Consider the following 19,580-nt stretch of genomic DNA (forward strand, 5'->3'; position numbering starts at 1 on the left):
CAGGAATCAGCTTACAAAGCAGATTGTCTCCTCCATCTCTTTAGCGTAGAGGGTCTGTGTGGAAGGGCATGAATACTGGGCACCTTTAACTTTCAGCCTCTAAGTACAATGAGAGACAGCACTCAATTCTGCTCTAATTGATTGGACTGAAATATATGACTCTGTGAAGGGACCCCACAACATAACAAATATGCCAAACAATATATATGTTCTCAGCTAATCTTCCTTATAGGAATATAACTCAGAGAGAGCAGTACACCTTTATGTAATTTTCCATCTGCTACTTTTCTTTTAGCTTTAATTGAATTTTAGACCTACAATCCCCTCTGAAGATGGGGTGATGTCTTCCTTTTGGTTTTGGATCAACATCGATTCATACAGCAAACAGGCACAGTTCATTCAACTTAGATTTCTAGTTTTAAAAAGTCTTTTGATATGCTCTTTCAGTAGGGACTTCTTAAAAAAAGTTCTTGAACAGATTTCTGTTTTCAAACAGAGGTTACATAAGGAGTTGTGGTGTCATTATTGACGGTATGGCAAAGTCAGGATAAAAAAGACTATAGAAATATTTCAGGATACAGTTGCAACTCAGGACTATACTTTTAATTTTAATATATATATAAATGAGGCCTCCATGGTATTTATCAGAAATATCAGAGTTTTACTTAGTGCTTGATATTCTTTATGATCAAATAGGTTTCTCAAGACTTCCCATATTGTAGAAAGGCCTGTATTTGGGTTACCTGTCTGCAGTGGCCTTTCTAGATGGAATTTCAATGCCAGGGTTGCACAGGCTGGCAAATGTAGTGAGTTTTACAGCCTGGTGAGTTTGGCTTGTGGAATTAAACAGCACTGCTGTCTTGTAGAGGGCTGGGCATCCTATTTTTTGGAATAGCAGATGCTCTTCCTATGTCAGTATAGTGCTGCTGTTAGCAGTGATGTTGTTTTTTTAGATGGAGCAGATTCTTTGCTAGAAAAATGTGGAGTGTATCCTGGTGTCTCCAAAAGTCAGTATTGTGAATATGAGGGTGTTGGCATGCAGGAGATATCAGCTTGCTGCATAAGGATGTTGGGCTGCATGCTAGTCACTCTATTTGTGGTAAAGCATGCAGGCAGAGCAAGAGGAGACTGAAACTAAAATGACCCTTTCCTGGACACAGCCCTGCTTCTGTGGTAGGTGATAGTTTTTTCTCTTGGCAGCACACACAAGAACTCTGTGCAAGCCTATGTGAAGACACTCTGTAGTAAGGATGAATCCCCTGCATTTGCTCAAGGCAAGAGTCACCAATGGACTTGGGACAGATCGACTTATTTGGACGAAGTGAAAACAGAGAAAGTTGAGTGATGCGTCTGAACATAGTGGTAGAACATTACATACTCCAGGCCTACACAGCAGTCTGAGCCATACTTTGGTTGTCGGAGAATTGGGGCTAGAAATATGGATCAGACCTGTTTCACATGTAACAACACTTTAGTGAAGGAGAGTCTTGCTAATAACAGAGGAACTAGCAGGAAAGAACCACCACAGCTAACTGCAGCTTCTTGAGGCAAGATATACAAGGTCTGTATGTTTTGCCAGGTTTTCTGATGCACAGTCTGATTATGTGGGTTTGGGGGTTTTTTTGTCCGATATAGTTTTCTCCAAGAAGATTTGAGTCAGTGATGTTAGAAATACATAATCAAGCGATTGCTACTGCACAATTGCCTTCATTCAACTGTCATTTTTATGACAACATCTTAGTTCAGCTGGTCGTGTTGCCATTTGATTTCTGTTGGAGACTGTTGGAAAATTGCTGGTGCACGTTATTTGATGTTATTTGTATTGCAGTAAGAGTAGGTCACTGGTTTGGGTGCTATAAGCTTTCAAAGGAAGAAATGGTCTTTGCCTTGTAGTTTGTTGCCAAAGGCTCTGCTCCTACAGTGTTTATATATGTAATTTACTTTTGCACATCAAGAATCTTCTTGCATTAATTTACCCACTGACAAATATTTGTGAAGTTGAGGATTAGGATTAAGTAACAATGCAGAAGGTGCTAGAGGGAAAACTGTAGCTCTGGTGAATCTACTGTTAGGTATGCACTCATTTGTGTTTATAATCCAGTATTCCTCAATCTCTTCATGTAATACACTTGGCTGCAAAAAGAAAATGACAGGAATCCTTTCCCATTTCTTTACCAGAGAATGGGAAGGTTATTACCCTCAGATCTTTTTGCAGTCCCAGGTAGAGTATTGTGACCCACCCAAGTCTGAAAACTTAAGATTCTGGTGAGTTTTAATCAAGTAAAACATTCATATAATTCATATCAGATTCATATCTGATGAACCTTCTAGACCTCCCATGCTAATTACAAAACTCAAATATTCAGCTACATGCTTTAGGCTCAAGACATGGATATTGGTTCCAGAAGAATGACTTTTCAAACCTAGTTAAACAGTGCTTTTTTTTTGCTTTTTTTTTTTTTTAATATAAATCTTTTGGTTTCTGAGTCTCAAGGGTGAACTGGATCACACTATAAACTTTTTCTCTGGGAATTTGCTTTATAATTGTGATTTTGCTAGAAGTTTGCTTTATAATTTAGCTGGATCTTTTTTTATTCAATATATTAGTCCTACCAACTGTTGGATTGAGAATAGTTCAGCTATCATGAATCTGAGTAACAAAATAATGAAAACTTGAAGCATTCTTATTGGTTGTGGGGCTTGGCGTTGTTTATGACTTTGGGGTTTGTTTTGCTTTGTCAATACATTAAGATCAGTATTGAGAGAAGATAAGGAAGAGAACAGTGTAGCTGAGGATGACTGTATGCTTTGCAGGGAAAAACCCAACAAACTTCAGTGGAAGTTGTATCAGATCTTGGTTCTCCAAGGTGTTTTGGTTTGGTTTGTTGGTTGGTTGGTTGGTTTTTTTACACTGTGCCTAGTGTCCTTTAAGCCTGGCATAACTAATAATAGTTAAAATATTCTCTTCAGTTCCTCTAGAAAGTACGTTCTCCAAATGTTTATTGGGTCATGCCTTTTATTGCATACTCTTCCTATACAGCTTTATAGGTGTGCTGTGACCAAAGCTCCTTGAAAAAACAATTTGTTACTCTGTTTTTTACAATAATAATTCTTTCTTTTAAATTAGCGATGTGGGATGTGGAGAAGTCATGTATTTGAGGTCATAAACTGTGGTGAGGTATTTTTCTTTCAAGTAAGGACCTTTTTTTTTCTGTGATTCAAGGCAGTACTTGTTTTCACTTCGGTTTCAAATTAAATTATGTTAGTCTTTATCGTGGCTGTATAATTTTATACTGAAGCAATAATGCTTTTCACAAAGATTAATATTTAGCTCCAACGTTTTGTGATTAATTTCAATAATCTAGTAAATTCGCTAGAGAAAAAAACTAGTGTTTTAGTATGACACAAAGCGTACTGGTTGTAGCTCTGCACTTGGATACATGATATACGTGCCATTTGTTCCAGCTGAAGTTATTTGTATTTCCTTTGCCAGGATTTTTTTATGCCTGGGTCCATTAACCTGCTTAAAGAATGAGTTATCACTTTCTGTGGGACACACGTAATACCAGCAGTGTTCAGTGCTGGCACTGCTGCCTCTCCTGCTGTCAGGGAGTTAGCTGTCTGACACTAGTTGGAGATGCATATTGTCCTAAGAAAGCTGTGGTATATTTCAGACATATTACAATTATAATTTAAAGGCTAATGATGTCTATTGAAAATTCTCAACATTCACCTTAAATGAATGATATTTTTCTGTACGTAGGCTGAGCTAAAATGTCATCCAATATTATGCTGCAACAGGCTACATATAACTGGCCTTGTTATAGAAACTTAAAGGTCTTAAAGATATCTCATGAGTTTATTTTGTCACTGCAACATTCTGCTTTGGATTTATGTGTTAGGTTCATTTCACAGATGGTTTCTAAACTCACAGTAACACAGTGCAAGATGCTTTTTAAAATTTTATTTTAAATAAGAACTCTTCAACAATTGTATTTCACCTTCTTAATCTGCAAAACCCTTCTCTTGCAGCCCACCTTCGCTGCTTGCCATTGCAGTATCTCAACTAGTTCTCTAGGAAATGAGATGAACACAACCAAGTTCCTTGCAGATTTAATGCTTCTCACTGCTCTTTTTTCTTCTGAGTGTAAGATATTCTTTTCATACATGTATTAGAAGAAAGTATTGTTCCAGCTAGAGTTGGAGGGTTTAATTAAGAGGGAAGGTCTCCCAGCATGCCCGCTGGATGATCGGGGCTGAATTAGTGTGTTTCCCTGTGAGAGATCATTCCACAATTGAAACCCCACTACTGTCAGTGCTTCTTGCTGAGACTGAGGGCTGTCACCCTACCAAGCATCAGGGACCTTAGCAGTGATTGCTGACACTGGAAGGAACAGCTGTGCTATAGACATTGTTGACCAGAATCAGGGCCTTGTCTAGGTGACAGAAATGGAATGAGAACTGGTGGACAAAATGAGGTATGTGCACTCACAAGGCATTGCACAAGGCTTTCCTAAATTGTAAAAGAAATTCTTGCATATCATGATGCTGATGTACATGTGGGAAAATTTTTCTTTTATTTGCCAGGCAAGTGATCTTTAGAAGGCAAAAACCTCCTTTTTTGAATGAGGTTTCAAAGTTGAAATAAAGTCAATGAAAAATTAACACTAACGTGGGGATTGCTTTTGGAAAATCTACAAATACATGTAAAATAAAGGTTTTTCAATGATAAAGGAAATATATTAGTCAAAACTTGGGTGTATCTTTGTGTCACTACAACAGAATGTCAACTGAAGTGCTTTTACCCTTACTTCTAGACATTAATATATTGTTTTCTCATTGTTTGACCTATTGTAGTCCTATATAACCATAAATCAGTGACCCCTTGCAGTCCTCTTTGGGGAAACCTCTCTGTTTTGAGAGAGGGGAAAAAAAAAAAAAAAAAAAAAAAAGAAGCCTTAGGTTGTATTTAAAGTGAGATTCTCTATGAGCCTGCTAGTAGTGGATTTTCCAGCCTAAAGGAAAAATAGAGTCACAGACATTAGTTGCTGTGTTTAATTTGTTTCCTTTTAGGATAAAAAGATCTGTATAATATTGACATAGAGAAAAATACCAATTTTTAAAACCCTCAGTTTTCAGAGGTAAAGAAACCAGAGGGGAAGGAAGGTTTAACTTTGTGAAATGTCAACACTCGAATTTTGGCAGCATGGGTTTTTGTTCAGTTTTACTCAGGACATTACACATTGTCAGATAGAGATGAAAAAAATGGCTTGCAGTTTTATTCTACTTCATGGTAGAAATGTCTTGCATTTCTTGGATTGTAGTCAATTAGCTGTTTTTCTTCTGAAACCAAATTCAGAAGTGCCTTGAAGCCAGATTGCATTTTACCTCAATCCACAACAGAGATCCCATCTTTCCCAGTAACAGTGACACCAGGTAAAGGTCCTGAGATTGTAAAATGTGTTCTGTCTGGTAGGACATGCTATCCCAAGTTCCAGATCTTTAGCCAAGTGTTTGCTGTTTCTTTTTCCTGTGAGACCTTGGACAAGTCTTATGTTTCCAAGCTCTGCTTCAGTGTTCCTGCTCCACTGAGGTGGGACAGATAAAGCAAAGGCAGAAAGTGCACGTGTCGGGAAGTAGGAAGTATCCCCATTGCACTACCTGTTGCAGCTATACAGAAAAGCACATCATGTGATATTGCACTTGAATTCATTTATTGCTCAGAAAGCAACAGGGGAAGCTTGGGAGTCTCTGTTTTGTGAGCCAGTTCCACTTGATGCACTAAGAATGGAGATGTGAGGAGGTGAATTCCAAACTGCTCCTTACTTTCTGCCTAAAAAGCTATGGAGATAGTGACAGGACAGGTTGGTACTTTTCCATGAAAAATTCTCATCAAAGTAAGTGAAATTTCATCCATGAAAATCATGGTCTCTGTGTAAGAATATAATAAATAGACATAACAATATATAAATCTAAGCAGACATAACAATATAAAATCTCCCTAACTTAAAAAACAGACTCTAAGACTATCTACTGTATTTCAACTAATCTTACCTTTACCCTTCTACTAATTAATACATCTATATACTGTAGCTATAGGGAATCAAGGAATTCACAGGTTTTTTCCTCCATGCTCATTGCATTGCAATGGCTGAGACAATTCTGCAAGGGGGAAAAAATACATAAAAGTAAGTTGAAAGCAGCTATTTTTTACACAAAGTCAAAACTTCTTCAGCAACTTTTCCTTCAGACACTGCAAAGTTCCATGGCTTCATTTGGTGCAACTCATCTAAGCTTTAGCAACTCTAATGATGCTACACTGCTTTCCACTAGAAGAGGTGACCTGAAAATGATCTTGGTTGAGGGTCAGTCATTAAGACTTTCTGGGAGAAAGGCTTAAATATTTAGTCTAAATTCCAGTTTCTAAGCTAGACGGACACAAAGTAGTGTTTGACAATGGCTGGTGGTCAAAATTCCAAATTATATCTTTTTTAGTGTACTTTAAACTCCAGAACAATTTTGATTGGTTTCTCTAATTATATAAAAAAACAAAAAACAAAATCTTTAAAATGAACCTTACGATTGTGAGCAAAATCCAATTTTTAAGAAAAGGCTATGTGATAAGGGGTAGAAAACAAAACTGGAGGCTGGGTATTGCTTTAGATCTGTGTTATTTGTTTGACAGCTGTCACAGTCATGGTTCTACCAGGGGCTGTAAGGGCTGTGGCCCCATCCTTCTTTCCTTGAGCACCTACAAGTATGATGAGTGTACTTCGTAGTTATTCCACACACTTTGCAGACATACTTTGCCCTGCTTCACAACTTAGTTTGGACCTGTGCCTGCCTTGGCAGTGCTCTGTTGTGTTTTATGTTTGGATTGGCAGATGCCTTTCCACATTGTGCTCCCACTTACTATGTTGAGATACTGCTCCAATGAACACTTCCACCTCTGATTTATTGTTTGCTCATGAGTAATACTGTTAAAATCATCGGGGCTCTTTCTATCCTTGTGGATAAAGGTCTTACGGATTCTACTCTCTGAAATTCCTAAAGCCTTTTTGAAATACTTCAGTGAGATAAGAAAGCAGTGAGTCAATGTTAGCAAAACATCTCAAATTCCGGGATGTTCCTTTTTTTCTGATGAGGATGAAAGAGAGAAAAGTGTTTACATCAAATGACATTCCAGAAATCTGCAAGACAGCTGTCATTTGTCTTTTGATGGTGCATCTTTGTAAGACATTGTCATGGTGGCTATTTATTTTCAGGTTTACATTCCTATGCAGAACCGGGGTATTGTAGTGCAATTCCATTGCTGTCCACAGTTCAGTTTGAGGGAAAAACAACCCTTCCAGTGCTTCAAGGCTGAATAAAAACCATAATGGAAAATTCTTGTGAAAGAACAGAAAATATTACCCTTTTAGTAGGCTTTTTGAATCCTTCTAAATTCAGAATGTAGTTAAATTATATCTCTGCTGGAGAACAGCTCAAAATAACCTGCAGAAAAGATAATATTTTAACTGAAGAATAGAATTTAATAGCCATTTCTGTGGAAATTCTTCTATTTCTATAGAATATGAGCTGGTTTAAATTCTATAAAACTTTTCCATTCGTTGACACTGCATGTCTATAAAGGATTGTCAGAGAGCTCTCAAAGGATGGAAAACAAACATTTAACTTACAAATACGTGGATTTAGTATCCAGAAATATGAAGTTATGCAACAGAAATATCAAGAATAAGATAGAAGAGATGAGTAGACCCTAACAGGTGAGTAAATAGCTGAAGTATGGTGAATTAGTTTTGCATAAATAAATTCAAGGGGACAAGGAGATAACAGTGTTAGATAATGACATAGATGTGCAAAAAGATTCCTGAGGGATGTATTTTTAGAGTGGAAGGTAGTATGCCTGCTATTCATGCATATTTAAGTGGGTGGTTGATTGCTCTCACTGAACTGCTCGGCTTTACTCCAACTGATGGTGTTTGGAATGTGTAATGAAGGTAGAGGGTGGTCACAGTTCGTCCTTCTCTTTATTTATGTGTGCTTTTTAATTTTCAGAATGCCTATGTCAACATCAATCGGATCATGTCTGTTGCATCAAGGCTTTCCGAGGCAGGCCATTATGCTTCCCAGCAAATTAAAGAAATATCTAGCCAGCTGGATCAAGAGTGGAAGAGTTTTGCTGCAGCTCTGGATGAGCGCAGCACCATCTTAGCGATGTCTGCTGTCTTTCACCAGAAAGCTGAACAGGTGAGCTGCTTTTGTGATTGTCAAAATGATCCACTGCTACTTTGATAATGACAATGCTGCAATTATTGCCTGATGGCTTTTGGCTTGAATGCAGTGAGGTTAAGAGCCTTGTTCCTAGCAGATCAGTGTCTCAAAAACAAATAGTAAAATTTCACCCCAAAAACTGGCACATGTTCCCTGAATGGGAAAGAAAATATCTTTATGCCTTAGTGATGAGAAAGAATCTGATCATAAGTGAAGTAAGGTGCAGTAACATGCTACCTTATTTCTGTTACCTAATATTTCATCGGTGCTGTGGATAAATTGAGGATTATTATGGTCAGGAAAACAGTATGTATCTGCACTCATATGTATATATGGTGCGTGCTACGTGCACAGGAATAGTCACACATATGACATAGATCCATACCAGCAGGCAATTGCGAGGAGCCAAAGCACACAGTATTGTTAATGAAACTTACGGAATTCATTCCACCACCTACTCTTGCAGTGCTCTCCATAGCCCCAGACTTTGTTAGACCTCACTAAAGTAGAGACTTCAGACACAGCTAGGAACATCCAAGAAAATTTTCTGTGTCCCTGAACTCTGATGTGTGCCTTCAATAACTACCAAAATTGTTCCATAACTTCATAGCTACAAAAGATTTAAAATGTGTCAGTGAATAAACCTACTTTTTTTACACCTAAACCAGGTCCACTTAATGGTGATGGTTCAACTTTGATCATATGTTGATTACATTCATTTTCAGTGACAAACACTGCTTTATGACTCTCTTCAGCATCGTTGCGTGCTTGTTTTTCCATGTAGTTAATGTCAAAGCTACTAAGTGTGTATACCTGATGTTTATAAAATGACCCATGCTTCAAGTGGCTGAAGACAAAATTATAACTGATAAACCAGAAATTGTGCCTCATAAGCCAGAATATATGAATGGAAAAGTTTAGCTCAAAGAAAAAATATTTTCTTTATTGTTTGTTTCTGACTGTAGAATTATAATGGATTTTTCTTTATTTTGTGTGTCCTGTTGACGACAGGCCATAGTACAGAGCAATTACTCACCCTACTGGGCACTTGCTCATGTAAGCACAATCAGTGGCTCTGATGGGACTGATACACTAAGAAGATGCCCAGTACAAGTACTTTCAGTGGGCACTGTAGTGTTTGTTTAGGTGTAGTCTTCACATTAATTATTGTCACACATCATATGTTTATAAAGAAAAATAAAAAAGGAATTGATATCCAATCTATAGTGGCAATGAGAATGTTTAAGGTTTATTAATGAATTATTTCTTTCTTGTTTGTTTGGTGATTGTTTTTTTTGGGGGGGGGTTCTTTTTCTTTTTCTTTTTTTAGTTTTACGAGCAATCCTCTATTTTTATGAAGTGTTGATCTTGTTTACAATTTATGGGAAGTTGATGAGGTATTGTATGGCATGAAAGAAATAAGACAGTTGTATTGAACTGTGTGTCAAGCTAGAGGTGAATTTTTCTCCTTTTTTTTCTTCCTACCTTTTGAACGCTGTCAAAGTGGGTATTTTGCCTCAGCCTTAACCTCAAAAAAAGGTACACCAATGTCATATTCAGCTTTGGGTCTTTTTTCTTTACAATTGTTTAGATAGGTCTGAAAAATACGGTCCTGCCTTGGCACATCTTCGTAAGGAACTGAAAAATGTGCTGCCTAACAGAAGCTAGTCTCTCATTGCTAAGCAGACAAGAGAATTTGCTAATTGTGAAGAGCAATTGCTCCTCACTTGCAATACGAGACGATTCAGTGGAAGATGAGTGCTGATGTGAAGCCTGTAAATTCAGACTGATGGAAAAAATAAATCTGGGAGTCAGTGTGTCCATTAGCCAGGACTAAAATTTCAGCCTTGCTTTAGTAACTCTGGTAGGATAAACCATTTACTTGAATGCTAATAGTTTAGTCACTTGACCTCTGTATAGTATAAAAAGTGAGATGTTTAGGATTTGGTTTATAACTCACTCTGTTGTCTATCAAATATTAATTCCGTGTGTGACTCTTATTTGGCATCACCCATTTTTGGTTTTTTTTTTGTTTTTTTTACTCAAATCAGGGCTTCGTTATTTTACAATAAATAAGGCTTAAATCTCTGAAGCAAAGATGTGTGGGTAAACCCACTATTTCCTCTGTCTCACATGTAATCTTTTTTGCTGCCTTTGTTCTGTCAGTAAAGGTAGTCTTGTTGCAGATCCAACCATTTATCCCACAGTGTACCCCTGCTTCCCTCATACCAAGGGACATGCAGATTGTCTTTCCTTCTCCAGTGCGATAAGCTGCTACAGTCTCTTTGTTCATTCCTTCCTATTGATTGAGGTTCTCTGTGATGCCAACAGGAAGCAAGTCTATTAGGACTGTAATCTTTCAGCCTTTGGCACACCTCAGCCTGCAAGGAAGTTGTTGGCTTGGGACAGAGATTTATGAAAAGCTCTACAATCTCTATAATATGCAAGCTGAGCAGGAAGCAACTTGTTTTTCAAGGTCTTTTCCTAAAGACCCCACACAGAAAACTGCACAGAATACAATTTGTCTGGCTTGGAAGGATGAAAGGCTGAGTCAGCCCTGCTGGGAATTGAACCTCACATCTGTCTTCACGTGCCTGAGAATCATATTGCTTTCCTGGCTCTTATAGCAGATACATGTGGCATGTTGAATGGAGCTCGGCTGAATGAGTTCCTGGATCAAAGCTTTCTTTTTTTTTTTCTCCTTTGTTTCTCCCATTTTCTTTTCTTTTCTTTTTTTTTTTATTTTTTTTTGTGCACGTGTGTATCTTCCTTACTTTTTTAAACAAAATTTCTGCATACTGAACCATCATCAAGGAAAGAGCAAAGAAAAGGAAAAAGAGGAAAGAAAAGAAAGAAAGAAAAGACAAATCTTGCTAACTTAGCCTCCAGCCAGGCTTCTTTCAGCATGTGTGTTTGATCAAAAGCCAGTAAACTGAACTCCAAACAACCACCATGTCCAGGTCAAGGTGCAATTTGGGATATTCAGTGGTGGTGTTTCCGAAATGTCCCTTAATTCCACCTGCTTGGGTTTTGGGGTTGTTTTTTTTTTTTTCCTTCTTCTTCTTTTTTTCTCTTTTTTTGTTTTTTTCCCCTCCCTTTCTGATGCTAGCATGGAGATATTCTAATGCAAAAGAGAATCTGCTTCTGTATCTTTAGGTATGTCTGAAGCTATTCAAAGTTGCAAGAGAAGGTAGGAGAACATTCCTTATCTCAGTGTGATTTCAAGAGAACTGTGCTGATTTACACCAGATGAGATTCTGGCCCACTAACTGCTAGATGGGGGAAGCAGACATTCCAGGTGGCTTCCCTTTCTTGGATGTAATCTCTGAAAGTGTGCTAAAGTATTCACAAGATGCTCACTCTGCAGATCCTGTCAGAATGAACAAATTAATGTCTTTAATCAGCTGAGAGATCTCAACCAATTAATTCTGGGTCAGATTCTACCCCCAGAAATGCACAAGCAGAATTACTATTCATGGCAGAAGGTGTTAGGTGCACACACTAGACATTTATGCTGATTCTCTGAAGACTGACCCCTGACCATTTGTTTCATATTACCTTACTCCCCAACCAGGAAGATAACTGTTCTCATCTCTGCCTGGATCTCTCAAAGCTCATCCTGGACTCCTGTATTTGAGGAAAGAAAATGAAAAAGAGAGGAAAAGATAAAAGGGAAGAAGAATTTGAGGAAAGGGAGAAAAGAAGCCAATTGATATCTATAAGGTGCAGGGATAAGACCAAGAAAATTTGTGCATTAGAGAAATTCCCGAAACCACAACAGGAGATATACAGTTAGCCTCATACAAAAAACTGAGGACATCAAGAGATACTATAGATCACTGACGAAAACAGTTTCATGGCCTTCTCATCTTTCCTCATAGCCATTCTGGAGCATGAATGTACACTAGACTTTGGTTTTAGTTTCTCCTGGGCTTAGGAGAACCACCCTGGTTATCCTGCAGCTTCCTCGCAGAGGCCTAGCAAGCAGTAAGCGAGGATTGTGCAAAAAAATTGGAGAAATATGGACTACAAAATGTCTTGAGCTGTGTTTTGGAGCAACCATGTGACAGAGTATAGCAGTTCCTGAGGAAAGCAAGTAAGAAGTGGTCTGAGAATACATTATTACCTGACCTAATACAGAATTTGCAACTTAGCTGGATAAGCTGTGAGTCAGGAGTAAGTGTAGGTCATTACTTTAAAGTTTCTTTTGGACTGGATCAGAGACACAAAGGTACTTTAGGGACTTCTTTATTTTTTTTAGGATAAATTTTTCCTAATCTTTCCTGGAGTCTTGAAAAACATGAACAATTATTGGAGCCTGTAATTTGAAATCATATTTAATCAACTTTTATGTTCCAAATTTGAGCTATTCTAGGCTATAGACTAACTAGAAATTTAAGCAATTAATTTAAATGGTATTAAGTATCCAGTGGGCAATAACAGCTCCTGTTCCAACCTAACAGTGAGCAATTTACAATTTTAAATGCATCTTTTTTCAACTCAATCAAATGATGATTTAGTGATATGAATGTTTCTAGCATGAAAGGTTACATTAAGAAAGCTTTTTATGTCTGCCACAGTGTGTGACAAAAAATAAAAATTAACATAGCTGCTTTTTTTTTTCAAAATACCCAAATCAATAGTCCTATGGTATAAACTATCACTTTACAAAAATCCTTAAAAAACAATTTGCTCTTCCTACAGTACAGACCACCATGCACTGTTTCAGGGTATCAGCATTAAACACTGACAGGCTGCATTTCATAAAACCTTTTACAACAGGTGATGTCAACTGCTCCTGCTAGTGGCAGAAGTGAAATTACTGATGTAATTGTTGATGTGACATTGTCTATACAAAATAGATATACAAAAGAAAGATAGATGTGAGAAAACAAGGTGGAAATGTGGTTATGTGCATAGGATCTCGTTGAGGCTTCTCCCACCTACTGTGCAAATCACAGTCTGGGGATATGGCAGTATATAAGTAACATGACTATAAGAGCTTGTACTAAAATTGTTGGAAATCAGCAGTTTTGATAAGAGTCATAACAGTATGATTCCAGCAGCAAGAACACTGGTCTTTAAGGTGTAAAGGTCTTTTGTTCACTATTTCGACCAAGAAGTTCATGTAACAGCCCCAAAAGGGATTGATCTCAACTCCGTGCTCTTAAAGCTGTGTAGGAAATTACGTAAATTCCACTGCCTTGGCACAAAATGTGATGACTTCAGCTTTATGCAAGGGTGTTTGGAGATTTCATCTGAAGAGGTTCAATAGATCAGGAATCAAACCTACACAAGACAGCCTGCCATCCTTCCCTCCAGTCTTTTAGAAAGCAGTTTGCACTGGTAGATTTGCACTTTGTAGATGTGAATCTTTAGGAATTCATCTTTGTCACTGACTCTGTGCACTGAAATAAGTGTTTACAAGGCAAACACTTTATAGCTTTGATTACACAGCAACATGGTGAATAGCTTTACACTGCTAATAAAAAAGGATACTGATGCCAGAGCCAGACTTGAGTTGAAATCCTTCCCTTTGAATCTCACAGCCCTTCGTGCTGTGGGTGAGTGCTTTAATAACAAGCCACAAGTGAACACTTCAGGAGTGGATAAAGCTGTGATCCTGTGGATGGTTTTGTAGCATTGTATATTCACCCTACAGGGCACTGCATCTGTTGTATAATTAGCTGTTCTTTTTTTCATAAATGGTTTTTTTAATATATATTTTTTAAGTATGGCAGACCGGTTTAACAGAAAGATGGAAGAAGTGAAAATATTAATGAGAAGTCATGAGGTGGCATTAGGCAGTTAATATGGACAAAATATGAACATGTGAGCTGTGTCATTGAAGTAAGCCCTGCTTAAAAGAAAAACAAGATGGGAACCTTAGAGACTAAATTCCTCTTTTCTTTTACAGAACAGGCAGCACCCGAGAGAGCTTCCCCAATTTCTACTGCCAAAGTGCATCTGCACTGCTCTGGAGGCCTTTAAGAGTGGAAAAATATTTTTTTCCATCCCTCTGCTCCCCAAAGCCATTCAGTTTCTGGCTGTCTGTTAAGGCTTCCAACCAAGGTGCTAAACCATATCAAATGCAATGGCAATGGTTTTTTTTCTCCCTTTTTGTGGATGTTTGCCCACCAGGAACTGGACTGAGACCAGCAGCTCATTTTGCATTGGCTGCTTAGCAGCCATCAGATGGTAATAGTATCTGATCACTGCTGACCTGGGCCAGAATCTAATGTGTGACCCAGGGGTTTAAAGCCTTGGTATCCTGTTAGCAATCCCATTCAGCTGGCCCTGGATTGGGAACTGCTTGAATACAGACTGTCTGCATTTCACGGAAATGAATGTCAGCATTGATTTTAATGGGAGTTTCCTATTGCCCAAATTGTAGTCATAAGCGACTGAGGGAAGACTGACAGCTGAGACAATGTCAAATACAGCTGGATCTGTAACTGTCCTTTCGTGCTTCATGGTGATTTTTTTTCTAAACATGTTGCAGCCTCCCTTTTTGGGGTGCAATGTTGTAACCTTCCTGCATGGTATGTAAAGACTCTTAGAACAGGTGTTTTCTGAGACTGGTTAAAGGAGCATTTGTTTTCAATCCAGAAGAAAAAGAAAACACTCCTTTGGATCTAGGTGTTCTTCAGGTACTGAGGACATGACAAGAATGTGCTGTTCCAGGGTGCCTAAAAGGACTCCTTTATAACTGTTTCTGTTTTCCTCAGTCCATGCTGCAGTCACCTGTGGAACTCTACAAAGTTTTCTAATGTTGATGAGATGTTGTTCTTTGTCACTGTTGCTCATTGTTCCTGGAATTGTTTCAGTTCCTTTCAGGTGTGGATGCCTGGTGCAAAATGTGTAGTGAAGGAGGCCTCCCCTCAGAAATGCAAGACCTAGAACTGGCCATCCATCATCATCAGACCCTGTATGAACAAGTAACACAGGCTTACACAGAGGTATGTGCTTCCCAGAGAAGAATGTGAGTATCTGTTAAGTGATAACAGATATTTGACTGCATTTTGGAGCTTAGCTTTTCTAAATGAGGTGGGTTCTGCTTTCCATTTCTGCAACTTTTTCAAAGAAGGAGTCAGATCTAATCCCAGGCTGTAGGAGGTGGCTTCTAGCTATCTGCTTGTAAGGGCACAACAGGACAATCTGAGGGACAAACTCCATAGAAAAATTATCTAGAACTAGTGTTGGCACCCAAATGAAGAGCCACTTCACTGCCTTTCCTGAACAGGGAACCCCTTGAAACCCCTAGTAACTTTACTCTTGTTGCTTATCCATTCTGTTCTGTTATTCATGTCTCCAGAACTCAAGCTTGTTGGAAAGTAATCGACAGATCACCTGAATGCTTGGGTTTAATTATATTTTTAATTTCCCTGTACTATGCTTGAGTATCTTTCTGGATATCAAGGGACTTTGCTCATTGTAGGGCTTTCCAAGCTGGACAGGAGGACTGTGGTAGTGCTTGATATACTTAGTAAGATACCAAGTGAAGACTCCAGAACAGAAGATAACAACTCTCCTCCATGCTTAGGCCTTCCTCTGGTCATCATGTTCTTGGAAGAATCTATAGTATAAAATAGAATTGAAAAGGATTTGCTAACCTAAGCTTGGTGTCAGGCACTCATGTGAACACAGTGAAGTTTTGCAGATACCTTGATGATCAATGTGAGGAATGTTAGATAGAAATCTCAATTTTTCAAAGACCTGCAAGAATTTGGGAGATAGTCAATTAGAATGAGCAAGTCTGGGTTGCAAGCACAAAGGGCAATTCCTTGTTCAGTACTTGGGCTTCTTGGGAACGGTGGGTTGTGTGAGCAACCCACTGTGAACAGTCCTGTTGATCTCTAGTTGCAACTATGAATTTTGTGCGTGTGCTGAGTCAGGTGAAACTAAGTTGGGGGATTTTTAATTGCATTTAAAAATTATTTATAAAAATTAAGACAAATTGAGATTATATAAAAAAGAATAATGTTGTAAACTGGCATTTTGTTTGTCAGCCCCAGTCTTAGTTTTTGTGAAATGAAAATTCATTTAAAAATCATTACCAAAAGCAACTTTTAACATGATATTGCTTTTGCTGATGCTTCCTCAGAAATCTATAACTTGATGGAGACACAGCTGTTTAAAACATTTCTATATTATTTAATAATAAGTACATTTTTAAACAGTGTGTAGAATTGCCAGAAAGGTTGCAGTCTGTTATTTCAGAATGTTCATCCCTTTTCCCACAGCTACATGGTGAGTTGAAAAGCCTTAGGAGTCCTGCCTCCTATCCACATGCCTATTTTTCCAATCTAGCTAATGCCCCTTGCCCATAGAAAATAATCTTTCTTCCCTCAGAGCTCTCTATGGTGGGATGAAAATTGTAGCTTTTTCTTTCCTTTCTTTTCCTGCAGAATCATTGAAAATCTCTGTTTCTATTTCTATAATTCTAAGAGATTTGGAATAGAATGAACAGTTCTTGGAATAATAATTTTGTATGGAATTTTAATAGGATGTTAATTACCATTTAATAGGATATATGGGCGTATTTTGTTCTGTTACAGAGTATAACAAAGCAGCTCAGATTCACTTCAGGAACCTAAGAAAAGACAAAAAGAATCTTAGGGAGCCTTTTTTTCCATCTTGCCATGGTTGTAGCCATAATTATTTGCTTTCTTTCCTTTATTGCACTTGAGTGAAGCTCAGAAATAGTGAAAGCAGAGATCATGGGCCTGATATGCATCCCACAGCTAAGCAATCCTCTCCTGTACTAAGCCCAGCTGCTGGCAGAACAGGCCTTCATCCTTCTGAGAATCAAGTGGTGCTCTTGTTTTTACTTTGGGTAGATCAGTGCTGGAGAGAGGAGATACACGAGATGTATACCTTTGGCAGATTCCCCTCTTGCAAAAAGAGTTCTTCTAGATGTTTCTACCCAGGGTGTGTTTATGTTGCTCCACCGATGTTTCTAGTGAATGAACAGCAGGAGACAAACTTGGGACACCCCTACTGAGGACTGTACAGATTTGGTAAAGACCAGGAGGGAGAGAGAGAAAGGTTTTCTCCAGTTAGGCTTAAGCCTGGTTGATGGCAAGAGCATCTTGTCCAGTGTGACTTGATTAACTGCACTTTCCTGTCCGTTCCCAGAGGCACGATATATTTGCTCTAAAGACCATTTTTTTCCCCAGTGCAAGTGGTAGCTGTTTCACAGATGGCAGCATTAGTCTAGTCACTTGAAAGGCTGTGGAGATCTTTCTGACCCACTGTATAGGATATCTACAGATTTTAACTTATTCCCTAGCTATGTATGTATCAACCATAAAGATTATTCCACTAGCACAACAAAATCTATTTTTTTGGTTCACCCAAGGTCACATAACTTCTTACAGAGGTATTTGCATGCAGCCCATCTTAACCCTTCTCCCACCACGAAGCCAAAATGCAGGAATATCACCATATGACAGGAGTGTTTATGTGTGTTGTGTCAAGTGGTGAGTTAAACCTTCCCAGAGAGTCCAGCAGCAATTCTGTACTTGACAAAATAAGTGAGAAATGGACAGATTTGCTTTGGCAAATGCAGCACTAGCACTTAAACCTTACAGGGACTGCAAGTCACGTAGGGTGTAGGTCCATTCAGTTTAAGACTTTTGCAATACTTCTTAAAAATACATCATAAGTGAGACCTAAGTGAAGTGGTGCAACTAAACTGGGTTGTTGATGCTTGTCTCCTTGCATAGTCCTTGAAAAAATCAAAAGATTCACATGAAAAGAGATTTGGTGATTTATTTTTGCAGTTATAAGGAGAACATGGAAATGACTGAAAGAGCACAGTAGGTAGCTTCTCCGTTTGTGAAGCTGTTTCCTTCCTTTCTGAAATCTGCTCTTTGGTGAACTCGGAGCACAAACCTTCTGTGCCCATTGATTGGGAATGCAGTAATATTCACAACAAAAATACTTTCAGAAAAGAAACTTTTTAAGCCAAAGAACATCACAGCTGCAGAAGATATGAAATCCTGGAACATGTATGTAGTCCTTGCAAATACTGAGTACCACTAGTTACCTGATTGTCACTGTGCTGCTTGCCATATATTTGCTGCTTGCCACTCCAGCATGAGACAAGCACGTAAATTGGAGAGCAGAACACTTTTAATAGCCTCTGATTTGTGTTAATGATTATTAGCAGGACAACACAAGGACTTGAGGTCTGGTGTTTATCTCTGGCTGTGCAGAAAATAACTGGAATTCTATGCCCATCAGGGAAAAATAATAATTTGTAAACTCAGGCATTTTAGACAGACAACAGAAAAAAATAAGCGTGCACTAGATAAAAGCCTAAATCGTATAGAAGAAAAAGGAATAAGAGAGAAGGCAGAAGTGTATTTGCTCTTTACCTCACACCACAAATGTGGGGAACATTATCCTGCCTCAGCTTCAGATGAAACAGGGGCATATAAGCTATTGCCTTTGAAACAATCTTTTATTCTGCATTGCTCCTGCCACTGAAACTTTTTATTGTAAAGGCCTTGTTGGCCATGTTCACCCACTAGTCAGCTCTGGAAGAGCACCTTTTTGTAAGATGACTGAATTTAGTCTGGTGTTTTGATCAGTCATGATTAATATACAGAATATTTCACCCAAGGATCTGACCCCTCAAAATGGAAGAATTGCAGAATTATACCTCTGTGATACAAAACAATGACATCCAGAGCCTGCACTTGGGAGATGATGTAGGTATGAATAGGTTTGTATTATGGCACAAAGTTTCCAGGAAAGGGATAGGTACAGTTGGACTTGATGATCTCAAAGGTCTTTTCCGACCAGGCGATTCTATGATTCTGTGATTCTAAAGCATGTCTTTCATATTGTCTGTGCAATTACATCTCTCTTACTGGTAAACTTTTGAACCTTTATTATTAGTCTTGATTCTGCTGTGATTTCTGTCAGTGTAAATCAGCAGGGACTATACTAATAGCATTGTAACACCACCCAGGGACAGATTCAGACCAACTGTAAGCCCAAAGGCTGGTAACAGGAACATAGTGAATTTAGCCAGTGCAAAGAGTGAGTTTCTGGTCTAATAAGCTGCTCCCAAGTGTCTGCAAAGCCTTGGTTTCCTGTTTCCAGTGATTAAATTGTTGCTGATTATCTTTCCACAGATAAAATAGGATGTAGTAAGCTTTGTCTCCTACCCTGTCTAGAAGCTGCTTCTTTGTGCTTAGCAGCTATTGCTACCTCCATAATGTTGCTAAGGTAACACCTGTGCCTCAGTGTTTCCTCCTAAAATCTCCCCCATGTTGTCACTGTCCACTGCTGTT

General features: G+C 38.4%; 1 protein-coding gene across 1 annotated transcript in view; it reads left to right on the top strand.

The window, feature by feature from the left end:
- LOC104532856 (kalirin-like) overlaps window positions 1-19,580 on the top strand; it is a gene marked incomplete at its 3' end in the record, with an annotated part of 249,515 nt that overhangs the window by 68,839 nt on the left and 161,096 nt on the right. The window contains 2 exon segments of the mRNA XM_029087516.1: window positions 8,059-8,250; window positions 15,102-15,233. Of these exon segments, the coding sequence (XP_028943349.1) occupies window positions 8,059-8,250; window positions 15,102-15,233 (324 nt within the window).

The sequence above is a fragment of the Antrostomus carolinensis genome, unplaced genomic scaffold (assembly GCF_000700745.2).
Source record: "Antrostomus carolinensis isolate BGI_N321 unplaced genomic scaffold, ASM70074v2 scaffold1801, whole genome shotgun sequence".
In the NCBI taxonomy this organism is placed as follows: domain Eukaryota; kingdom Metazoa; phylum Chordata; class Aves; order Caprimulgiformes; family Caprimulgidae; genus Antrostomus; species Antrostomus carolinensis.